At 48.6% G+C, this 11,847-nt stretch overlaps 3 protein-coding genes across 3 annotated transcripts; 2 read left to right on the forward strand and 1 right to left on the reverse strand.

Moving 5' to 3' along the window:
• Positions 1-164: 164 nt before the first annotated feature.
• Positions 165-1,087, forward strand: N7471_011795 (H(+)-transporting V1 sector ATPase subunit E; the record flags this gene model as incomplete). The annotated part of the gene is made up of 3 exons (XM_057284514.1): positions 165-305; positions 370-881; positions 937-1,087. The coding sequence occupies 3 exons, from the start codon at positions 165-167 to the stop codon at positions 1,085-1,087; spliced, it is 804 nt and encodes a 267-aa protein (XP_057130780.1).
• Positions 1,088-1,462: 375 nt separating this feature from the next.
• Positions 1,463-3,833, reverse strand: N7471_011796 (uncharacterized protein; the record flags this gene model as incomplete). Its single annotated transcript, XM_057284515.1, has 7 exons — positions 1,463-2,170; positions 2,220-2,379; positions 2,431-2,509; positions 2,566-2,692; positions 2,750-2,802; positions 2,856-2,960; positions 3,014-3,833. The coding sequence occupies 7 exons, from the start codon at positions 3,831-3,833 to the stop codon at positions 1,463-1,465; spliced, it is 2,052 nt and encodes a 683-aa protein (XP_057130781.1).
• A 2,547-nt stretch (positions 3,834-6,380) lies between these two features.
• Positions 6,381-11,098, forward strand: N7471_011797 (uncharacterized protein; the record flags this gene model as incomplete). The annotated part of the gene is made up of 4 exons (XM_057284516.1): positions 6,381-6,839; positions 6,905-9,844; positions 9,898-10,127; positions 10,186-11,098. 4 exons carry the CDS (start codon positions 6,381-6,383, stop codon positions 11,096-11,098), a joined length of 4,542 nt encoding a protein of 1,513 aa, XP_057130782.1.
• Positions 11,099-11,847: the final 749 nt, after the last annotated feature.

Raw genomic sequence — 11,847 nt, forward strand, 5'->3', positions numbered from 1 at the left:
TTGCGTATCGTGCATTTGTCGGGTCGAGGGATAGGAGAGGCGCATCAAGTAGAAGAAACTACCGGAGCAAAGAAGCCATGGCTGAGATAGAATTATAGGGAATGGCAGGATCACGTTGAAAGGGCGAAAGAGCAAGTTGTCGAGGGGGAGTGCTGTGGACTTGGATGCGGAACGCCAAGGCAACGCAATCCGAGCTTAGTTGGACACAACATCCTTTCCCTTTTCCCCACGTCATCCCACCCCAACAGGCTATACAACAGTGTACCGCCAAAATGTCACAAAGCCATGCTCTTTCAGATGATCAGGTATGTTCGCCGTTTACTCTAAGTCTCGGGAAGCTTGAGTTGGACTGATGGTCATCGAATCCAGGTCGCGGGCGAGCTCCGCAAGATGACCGCCTTCATCAAGCAGGAAGCCCTTGAGAAGGCCCGAGAGATCCAGTTGAAGGCCGACGAAGAATTTGCGATCGAAAAGTCCAAGCTGGTGCGCCAGGAAACTGCGGCCATCGATACCCTCTACGAGAAGAAGTTCAAGCAGGCTGCCATGTCCCAGCAGATCACCCGGTCCACACTCGCCAACAAGACCCGACTCCGCGTGCTCGGTGGCCGTCAAGAGCTTCTCGATGAGCTGTTCCAGAATGCCCGTGAGAAGGTTTCCAAGGTGGCTGCCGACGATCAGAAGAAGTACCAGGCCATGCTCAAGGGGCTGGTCCTCGAGGGCCTGTATTGTCTAAACGAGGATAACGTTGCGATTCGCTCGCGGAAGAAGGACTTTGCTATTGCCAAAAAGGCTATTGAGGAGGCGGCCAAGGAGTACAAGGACCAAGTTGGCTCGGAGGTGACCGTGACTTTGGACGAGTCGGAGCCGTTGCCAGAGGGATCGTGAGTTTATTCGTCCCCCTCCCAATATACGCCAAGGAGACTAACTAGGTTGCAGTGCTGGTGGTGTGTTTATTGTCGGTGGGCAAGGCAAGATTGAAATCAACAACACTTTCGAGGAGCGTCTGCGGCTGCTGGAAATTGATGCTCTCCCTGCAGTCCGAGAGACGCTCTTCGGCAAGAACCAGAACCGGAGATTCTACGACTAAGTGTGTATTACTTGTTCTATCTTGGGTTTCACGTTTGCGACTGCTGTATTTCGTGTGTTATAATTCGGGTAATCTTTGCCTCTCTTGGCCATCTTCATAGACAGAGAGGGTTTCTTTGCACAGTTAGGTCTGATCTGGAATATGATCGAACTCTTTTAGCGATCGTTTTCATTCCATGTTCTTGATTACATTGGTATTCTGTAATAAAACCCTTGGGAGAAGAATGTCGCTCTCGAGGGCATGATCATAAGGGTCGTAAGTCATAGGGTGGTAATAGAAGGAAAAGCTGGGTATTTCAACATCTCAACTCATTCGCACAGTATTTCTGTTTCTTCAGGGTAAATGGAGATTTTGGGACTCAAACTGCCAATGTGATCAGGATACCGGATCATGCGCGCGGATGGGAATCTCTGTGTCACCATTACCCGCGTCGCCTGGCGCCGCAGACGGATTCGTTTCTTGCCTGGTCTCGGGATTTTGCTTTCCAGCAGCAAGCGCAGCAAAATTGCTGAAATGGCTCCGAATGTTACCATCTCTCTCCTTTACATGTGACTCGAAAATGGTGGTTTTCGGCGGTGGCTTGGACCGAACTGAATAGACAATTCGGTAGTGCAAGGCCTCGAGTTCACTTTTTGCCACTGTACGTGTCACATGTGAGGCCCCGGAGTCCTGAATAGAGCAGAATATCATCTTGATCTGAGCTGCCAGCCTGTCAATGGCAACGTCGTAGTCTTTCTCAGTTTGAGTACTGCTGAAATTTAACTCCAACGCAGACGAATCAATCGCGACGTTGAGAAGAGCAGTAAGTGAAGTTAATTCCCTCCAGTCGTAGTCGGCTATACCCTTGAATCGTTTGACTTGGAAACGCTCATCGCGGAGCAGTAACAGTGTGATACGTTTGATATCAAGCAACTTTTCAGGGGGTTCGGTGAGAGGACTAGGACTCCGTAGCAGAAACGCAACGGCCAGGCGACATCGTATCAATGCAAACCATGGAGATGTGGGTAAGATATGATGCACAATTTGACTCTGGATGCAAACATCATGTATCGTGGCGTAGAAAGTGGCGCAGACTCGATGCAACTGGTATCATTAGCTTTGAGCATGATACAACATATAGGATAATACTCACCGAATCTTCGGCACTGGTTTCACGGAAATTTTCAGGATCCAACACAGCGTTGATGGTCCACTGAAGCTCCGAAGATACCATAGAATCCGCTGTTAATGAAACATCAAGAGTAAGACGTAGCAGTAGGAGCACCACCTGCTCTTGGGTGTCTTCTGCGAATCTACAAATCTGTAAGCCTTGCACTGTCAGGGTTTCGGGAGAGGAAACTCACAAGCCAGCAGTCTCTCTAAGTAATTTCAGGACTGAAACAAAGGTAACATGGTCTTTCAACGCAGAATCAGGTGTAATATCTGACAGCGCTTATTAGCAAGATCCAGAGCCACAAGCAAGATAGTTCAAATCATACATTGGGAAGGAACTGGGATAATTTCCTTGGAAGGATCCAAAGCCTGGCTCCGAGCACCCAGTCGAGAGAAAAGATCATTGATATCAGCTGGACGGATGAGCAACTTGAGGCGCTCCACATCCATATTCTTATATATTCAGTTAGTCAATACCAGTGAGAGTTTGATATAAGAGCGTTTACAAACCTTAATAATTCGGTAATAAGCATTGCTCAATTCCTCTCGACGTTCATAGGGTACTGGGAGGCACGTTAGCCTTGTGTCGATGAGCAAATGATGTTGTAAGACGAACTGGAACGAAACATCCACAAAACAAATTCGTCCGGCAAAAGTCCTTTGGACAAAGCCATCTGAATGAATTCGCCTGACATGAACTGGCGCTCGCGAGTGTTTGATTCTGCAAATCGGTCAGCAGGTAGAAAAGAAACCTACGACTCATTTGAAGCTCACCCCGTAACATATCCATACTCGTCCCAGGTGCGAACAGATCCTGTGGAAATTGGGGGGCCGGCGGCAATGTTTGTGTGCAATCAAAAAACGGCCAGGCGCGGCCGTGGTCAAGAGCATCAGTCCTTCTAATAGCACCTATCAGACGTTGACCTCCAACACCGTCTTCATTCTCGCCAAGCGCTGAGATCAACATGGTTTCATTCAAAGCAGCGCCGGACGGGTCATTTCTGGGCTCCTTGCCGTTCAGTTGCTTCTGCACATAATTGGCTCTCGCCCGAGCGACACTGGCTTCGACCTCGTTATCATCCACTGCATCGTGAACGAGAGAATCAATGTTGTGTCTGTATTTCTTTGGCGATGATATCTTCGTGGTGAATTTGGCCGGTGAGAACTCGTCCTTCTTAGACTTTGGAGCGAAAAGATTCTTTGGGTCCTCCAACGAGCATATCGAGTCTGTGTCTTCTCCATCAGAGCTGATGACTACCTCTTTGCCATCCCTCATGATGCGCTGAGATCCATTGAGGCTCTCGTTCAGAGATGAGACCCCGGTGCCCGACTCAATGCTTTGGAAACTTTGATGCAATGTAGGAGGTTGAAGAAGGGTATCCTGAGTTGACAGATACAGCGCCGCGTTTACGTGGGCCTCAGCATCTTGTTCGGATTCTGGTGATATTTGATCGAATACAAAGGAAGAGGGGGGTTCGGTGAGGGGTGAGGATTCCGTTGCGAGTTCGGCGCTTTCATTCTTCTCAGGTGTGCTGTTCGAGTTGACATGGGTGAATGCAGGCCTATTAAACCATAAATCTTTTATGGTCCGCATGATGATACCCGGGTATGTTGAGGTGTTTGCTTAAAAAAAAAGGTATATCGCGTCGTCGAACGCGCCCATTCGTCGCGATGTCACATGAGCGCTGCTGACTCAGCTGACTTTCTTTGTTTTGCTCGAGGTCCACGGGTGGAACCTGGATGGGGCGATAACCTTGAAACGCTAACCCAATCCCGCTCTTTGAGACCATTGGAGCTCATGTTAAGGTCAAAATTGCGAGAATTGAACTGACATGTGTGCATTTGGGAGTACATACTCTGTAACTACTACCTAAAACATACTTGGCTACGAAGTATGTTATATATTATTACATGTTACATATATTGCATATTGTAGATCTGACAGCCACATTCCTGGTGGCGTCGATCTGCGGCTGATCCGGTCTACTATTGATTACTATTACTCCATCCATGGATACTAACCGTCGAAGTACAAATTTCGTTTGATCGACATCAAACTTGCGATGGAAGTGGCCAATTCATCCTGATGCATATTTTTACTGTGTCAGTCTAGTAGGTAGGGGCAATACTCCAATTGAGTTTAGTTAAAGCGATGATACGCTAAACATCGGGTCCCACTAGTATAGTTCGTGGTCGGCCGGGCTGACGACACCCTGAATTGTATGTTGTTGTATCAGCACACTGTATACAGAGTACTCCGCACTGTAGCTGCTTTTGCTTTAGACCCTTGCTTCGAGATCTGTACTTTAAGCTTTTAGAGCAACACATCCGTGAGACATGTGTATTTAGTACGGAGTAGTAGAAAGGGGGAACACGAGTCCCGGGCAATCCGCGAACCCTGCTCAGACGCTGATCATGGGGCCTGTTCAGGAGTATTCTCCTGAAGCCAAGAGTTTTCTTTTTCTTTTTCTTTTGCCAAGAAACAAGGAGCCGGGATGCATACTGTTGCAACATAAAAAAATTAATACACGCGACATAAAAAAACGGGACCGATATTTTGAACCATACTAGCCTTGGGGAATTTGGCAGATATTACCCGTAACATGCTGTTGTAAGAGAGAAAAATAAGAAAGCTGACTCAGGTGGACCGGGAAGCTCGTGCCGTGTCGGTGGTTTCAGGATCGATGCGCCGACCCCGAATTCTGGGTCTCTGATATCATTAGGGGAGTTGGAATAAGAAAATCCATGCTCACAATACTCCGCCTTGTCTGGTTATTTTCTAATAGAACCATATAAGTTTGTTACATGAGTGCTACCATAGAAAATTCGCCTTTAGTAAGAATATTGATGCTTACCTAGTTACATGTGTATCTATAGAAAACTTGCGCAAGAAAAGGCCAGCTGTTAAATTAATAGTTCATAGTGGGGGCGAAGAAACAACAGCTGTGGGCCAATAACCGTTACTCCAAAGTCTGCATACGGATCAAACGGATATGTACGGAGTACGGAGTACGGAGCAATTCTCTTGGTGAAGAACTGGGGAGAAATACTCCGTACGGATACTATGTTTCCGTACCTACGGTAGGTAATCCCCCCGGAGGCCCGTTAAGCCTAGTTGTAAGCGATCATAATGCTGACGCGGTGGCAGTGCCGCTATGCGCACTAATATGAAAGGAGACCGAAATAAACAAAGAATCCATTCTCCTACCAATATCTCCCAGCGACCAAGATATACTACTTTAGGTATATCAATATTTTCCGAACGTCCCAGAGTTCAAGTGCCGAGTACCCCGATTGCCACAGTCAGAAATTTTGAAGGGGGAGTTCGGAACGGGGCTGGACATTTTAATTACCGGACTTTACACGTATTGTCCCTTGAGTCCGAGATTGTATACATGGCTGCATACTACCCAAGCCCATCAGCCCTAGGTGATATTTAGCCTGCTGGTTCTAACAATGAAGATGCCTAAATGTGCCTAGAATAAGAGAAAGAGGCAGTGTAAAGCACAATCAAAACCATACTATAATTATACCAATATAACAGTTGACGCGTGTAAAAATCTCCTGCCAAGTCCACTTTGAATGACAAAGCAGAGGCATCTTGACCCGGCCCCATCGGTAAGCATCCACGGACGGGTGGTAACATGATTACACACCCTCCCGTACTGAGATCCATACGAGGGTAAGCTCAGGTGGCTACTCCATCTCTCTCTCTCACACCCCTCGAAGCACAGAATAACCACTTTGGTGCTTCGTCTCTTTCTTTTTTTTTCACTTCAGTGTTTTGAATGGCCCCTAGTGGGTGCGCCCTATAACCCCTCGGTTTTCGCATTATAATCATATTCCATCACGATCGGCCGCGGAAACCCTGTGTTGAACAGTTTGGGACAAATTTCTCGAAGCTCGTCGACACGAACATCTTCAACACGCGCCCCTAGAACCCCTGATTTGCTCGAGACTTACGTCGCCCATGACATTGGTTTCTTTCGCCCTCAAACCCTGTGAACGCACCCAGACCGGCAATCTTTCTCTGCCCCCAGCGCTCTCGGATTCCGGCCCTCCAAACCGGATGCTTGCCAGCTACCAATAACCAAAGTTTTTGTCAAGTTTTATGCCCTTTTTGGGCGCATCAATAGCCTAGATGGCTTCCGTGCGCTTCCCTGGGGACAATGGAGAGGACAACAACGAGCAAGGTGGTGATGTCGGGGAGGTCAACAGCAACGTCTCCAAGCCCACGAAACGACAGAGATGGGCTACCACACGAGCTCCCGGAGCCGGTGGCATCAAGAAACGGGTTTCTATTATTGATCGCTTCCATAAACGGTCAGATGTGAGAGACGAAAAGCGAAAATCGAACAATACAAGCATCTCAGCCAATAGCGGACCCGAGACCCCGCAAGAAGGACCAAATCGGAGAATCTACTTCAGCATTCCCATCCCGGAATCTGAACGAGACGAGGACGGTCATTTGCGCATCACATATCCCAGAAACAAAATTCGCACTGCCAAGTATACAGCGCTCACCTTTGTTCCCTACAACATCTGGCTACAGTTTCACAACATTGCGAACATCTATTTCTTGTTCGTCATCATTCTTAACGTACGCAGTGACATATTTGTTTCCCTGGCTCCAATCCCAATTAGCATCGGCTGATCATATTCTAGTTCTTTCCAATTTTCGGTGCCAACAACCCCGGTCTGAACGCCGTTCCTCTGATCGTTATTATTGTTGTGACCGCTATCAAAGACGCCATTGAGGATTGGGGGCGGACAGTGTCTGACAACCAAGTGAACAATTCTCCGGTTTACAGACTGATCGAATGGAACAATGTCAATTCGACAGAAGACAACATTGATTTATGGCGTCGTGTCAAGAAGGCTTGTACCAGGGGCTTGATTACTGCGTATAAGTGGACTACTTCTCAATTCCAGAAGAAAGAGAAAGGCGGAGATGATGAGCAAGGGCAAAGAACCGGCTCATTCTTGAGCACAGCAGATCCCCGGGCCTCGATTTATACGCAGCGCAACTCCATAGCCCCCGAAGACGTGGCTATCCCCATGACCGATGTTCCATCGCCTCAGCCTGAAGCTCGTGAAGATTGGCCGATGATGAGCAACCCTGAAAACAAGTATCTGTCTCCGAACAGCGCAGCTCGACAGAGCGTCGTCGAGCCTACGCCGGACAAGAAACATGGAACCGTCCTGGACATGTCCAAGCAGACACCCGGCAAGGCCCGATTTAAGCGAGAGCAGTGGAAAAGTCTGCAAGTTGGTGACTTTGTCCGGTTGTACAACGAAGATCCCATTCCAGCCGATGTCGTGATTCTGTCCACTTCTGACCCGGATGGCGCCTGTTATGTCGAAACAAAAGGCCTGGATGGAGAGACCAACTTGAAGGTTCGCCAAGCTCTCCACTGTGGCCGTCAAGTTCGACATGCCAGAGACTGCGAAAAGGCTGAATTTGTGATCGAAAGTGAGGCCCCGCATGCCAATCTGTACTCTTACAATGGTGCCGTGCGTTGGGACCAGCGCGATCCACGTTTCCCTGAAGGTCCCCGGAAGGAGATGGTTGAGCCCATCTCTATCAACAACATCTTGCTCCGTGGTTGCAATTTGAAGAGTACCGAATGGGTCCTGGGTGTTGTCCTCTTCACCGGCGGAGAAAGCAAGATCATGCTCAATTCCGGTGCGACTCCGGCCAAACGACCCCGTATGGCAAAAGATCTCAACTGGAACGTCATTTACAACTTTTTCATCCTATTCCTCATGTGTCTTGTCGCAGGTATTGTGAATGGAATCGCATGGGGCGCGCCAAACAAATCTCTCGACTACTTCGATCTTCAGTCCTATGGAGGCACACCCCCTGTCACTGGTATCGTCACTTTCTGGACCGCTGTCATCCTGTTCCAGAACTTGGTTCCCATTTCACTTTACATCTCTCTTGAAATTGTTCGGACCATCCAAGCGGTTTTCATTCACAGCGATCTGTTCATGTACTACGAAAAACTGGGGATCTATTGTGTACCCAAGTCTTGGAACATTTCAGACGACGTCGGTCAAGTCGAGTACATTTTTTCTGACAAAACTGGTACCTTGACTCAGAACGTGATGGAGTTCAAGAAATGTACGGTCAACGGCCTGGCATACGGAGAAGCTTACACGGAAGCTCAGATTGGCATGCGGCGCCGCGAGGGAGCTGATGCTGACGCAGAGGCCGCAGTGGCTCGGCAACAAATTGCTGCTGATGCTCAGCAAATGCTGGGTCTGTTGCGTGGCATCCATGATAACCCCTACTTGCACGACGACCAGCTGACGTTCATTGCCCCGAAATTTGTCGCCGACTTGGCAGGACAATCCGGAGACCGGCAGAAGCACTGTACAGAGGACTTTATGCTGGCTCTTGCCTTGTGTCATACCGTTATTACCGAGCATACTCCCGGCGATCCCCCTCAAATTGAGTTCAGGGCCCAGTCTCCCGACGAAGCAGCGTTGGTCAGCACTGCTCGAGATTGTGGATTCACTGTTCTGGGCCGAGCCGGTGACGATCTTCTCCTGAATATCATGGGCGAGGAACGCACATATACAGTTTTGAACACCCTCGAATTCAACTCATCCAGAAAACGAATGAGTGCAATCATCCGAATGCCCGATGGGACTATTCGCCTGTTCTGCAAGGGTGCGGACAGTATAATTTACTCCCGTCTAGCCCGTGGCAAACAACAGGAGCTTCGTCGGCAAACCGCAGAGCACCTGGAGGAGTTCGCCAGGGAAGGACTTCGGACTTTGTGTGTTGCCGACCGACTGCTTAGTGAGGATGAATACTACACATGGGTTAAGGAACATGATATCGCTGCCGCTGCGATCACAGACCGTGAGGAGAAACTAGAAAAAGTTTCTAGTCAAATTGAACAGGAGCTCATGCTTATTGGCGGAACTGCCATTGAGGACAGACTTCAGGATGGCGTCCCCGATACAATCCAGCTTCTTGCGGACGCTGGTATCAAACTCTGGGTTCTTACCGGTGACAAGGTTGAGACTGCCATCAACATTGGGTTTTCTTGCAACCTGCTCAATAACAACATGGAGCTGATTGTACTGAACATTCCCGAGACTGAATACCAGCAGGCCTCTGACGAACTCGACAAGCATTTGAAAACTTTCGGGTTAACCGGTTCTGACGAGGAACTTCTTGCTGCCCGTGCTGATCACACGCCGCCTGAGGCTACGCATGCCGTGGTCGTCGATGGTGAAACCCTCAAACTGATGCTGTCCGATGAGTTGAAGCAAAAATTCCTTCTACTGTGCAAGCAGTGCAAGGCTGTTCTTTGCTGCCGTGTCAGTCCCGCACAGAAAGCCGCTGTCGTGAACATGGTCAAGAACGGACTGAACATCATGGCTCTTTCCGTTGGTGATGGTGCCAACGATGTGGCTATGATTCAAGAGGCCGACGTCGGTGTCGGTATTGCTGGCGAAGAAGGTAGACAAGCCGTCATGTCTTCTGATTATGCCATTGGCCAGTTCCGGTACCTCCAACGCCTTCTTTTGGTGCATGGGAGATGGTCTTACCGTCGCCTCGGAGAATGCACGGCCAACTTCTTTTACAAGGTATGTGGCGTTGGTACTGAATATCATTTTGTATTATCACTGACTCCTCCCAGAATCTTGTGTGGACGTTCGCTCTGTTCTGGTACTGTATCTACAACGACTTCGATTGCTCCTATCTCTTCGACTATACCTACATTGTGTTGGTCAACCTCGCCTTTACTTCATTGCCCGTGATCTTCATGGGTATCTTCGATCAGGACGTGGACGATAAGGTGTCTCTTGCTGTGCCTCAATTGTACATGAGAGGTATCGAGCGTAAGGAATGGTCGCAACTTAAGTTCTGGTACTTAGAATCCTTTCCCCAACTCTTGAGGTGTTTCGAGATAAACTAACTTGGACAGGTTGTACATGGCCGATGGCATGTACCAGTCAATTATCTGTTTCTTCATGCCTTACCTCCTATTCGCGCCAGCAAACTTCGTCAACGAAACTGGACGGAATATCAACGACCGAGCCCGCATCGGAGTTCTTGTCGCGTCCTGTGCCGTGATTGCTAGCAATCTCTACATTATGATGAATACTTACCGGTGGGATTGGTTCACTTCTCTGATCAACGCCATCAGTAGTCTTCTCATCTTCTTGTGGACCGGCATTTACACCTCTTTCACTTCCTCTGGTCAATTCTTCCATTCCGCTGCTGAAGTTTATGGATCATTGAGTTACTGGGTCGTCCTCCTGATGACTGTCGTGATTTGCTTGCTTCCGCGTTTCACATTCAACTCTATTCAGAAGGTGTTTTTCCCGCTTGATGTCGATATCATCCGCGAGCAAGTGACTCTGGGCAAATTCAAGTATCTGGATGCCATAGAAGATCCTCCGCTGCCCCCAAAAGAGGGCGGCCCGAAGGCCGTGGCTTCCAGTGATGACTCGGCCACCTCTTCGGAAATAGTAAAGCCAGTGCAGCCCGCCATGAAGCAGGACACTGGCATTCTTGATGAGGAGCGGCCCTTCTATGCTCCATCCATGGCCCCAACTGCAAATACCCACAACCCCCGCAGTCAAAATGGCAGCAACGGCACCAACTATACCGCCAGTCTTGACCATTATCCGCGACCACAGTCCGTGGACTACGTTCGCCGATCCCACGACCGGACACGGCATTCGTTTGACCGGAGTCGACCGAGCTTCGAGCAGAGCAACGACTTCACCTCCGCTGCCATGCTTTCCCGAGTGGAATCGTCGCAAACCCCACGCCATCAACATGAAGACCCGTTCCGGACTCCTGACGATCCTCCTGTACATAATGTGATATAGAGGAGTCGCATCTTGCGTTGCATGGAGCCTGATGACCCGTCACTGATGACTTATCCCCATCAGTCCTTCTGGTTTGTTCCTTGTGATTTCTCCTCGCCATTCCTATTTTGACGAGCAATATGCTGTGGTGTTTTTATTTTTGAGAGCCTTTTATATTCCCTGATAGAAAGCAGGCGTTCTGGTTTACTCCTTTACTCGGTCGGATGCTTAGCGCGATCTTCGTTTTTACCCCCTTCACTCTTACCCTTTCCTTGTTACCCACTGCCTCCAATGTTTTCATTTTTTGTTCTGATGCATGTTCTACACTAAGCTTGTCTGGCCTATGTTATCTTTCCCTTGTACAAAAGCGTTTCTGTCCCTGCAAAGTGCATGACACCCGCGTTTGAAGGTTTCGTGTCGTCTGGTTCCCATCTGGATGTTATATCTTGTTGGATGATCTTTTTGCTTTTGTTTCTTGTTCATGTGTTTTGTTTGTTTCCTCTATCAGAAAAAGGACAAGCCGGCATAGGAGGTTGCATTCATGTATTCTATTCAATGCCCTCAGCGAGGAAATTACTTAATGTGGCCATTTAACATTCGCACAGTTTTGAGTTTTCCAAGTGTAGCTGCTTAAGAAAATCTGCCCTACGTTGCAGTCTTATATTATATACTTTGTAGATATCGCGGCTTCCAAGCTTTTAAATAGTTGTCCCAGTTGGGTAAAATAGAGCGCGTCTACGCGTTGGAGCACCTTCACCGCCGAGATAATC

Source organism: Penicillium samsonianum (genome assembly GCF_028829775.1).
Source record: "Penicillium samsonianum strain IBT 33392 chromosome Unknown utg000007l_segment0_segment0, whole genome shotgun sequence".
Taxonomy (NCBI): Eukaryota; Fungi; Ascomycota; class Eurotiomycetes; order Eurotiales; family Aspergillaceae; genus Penicillium; species Penicillium samsonianum.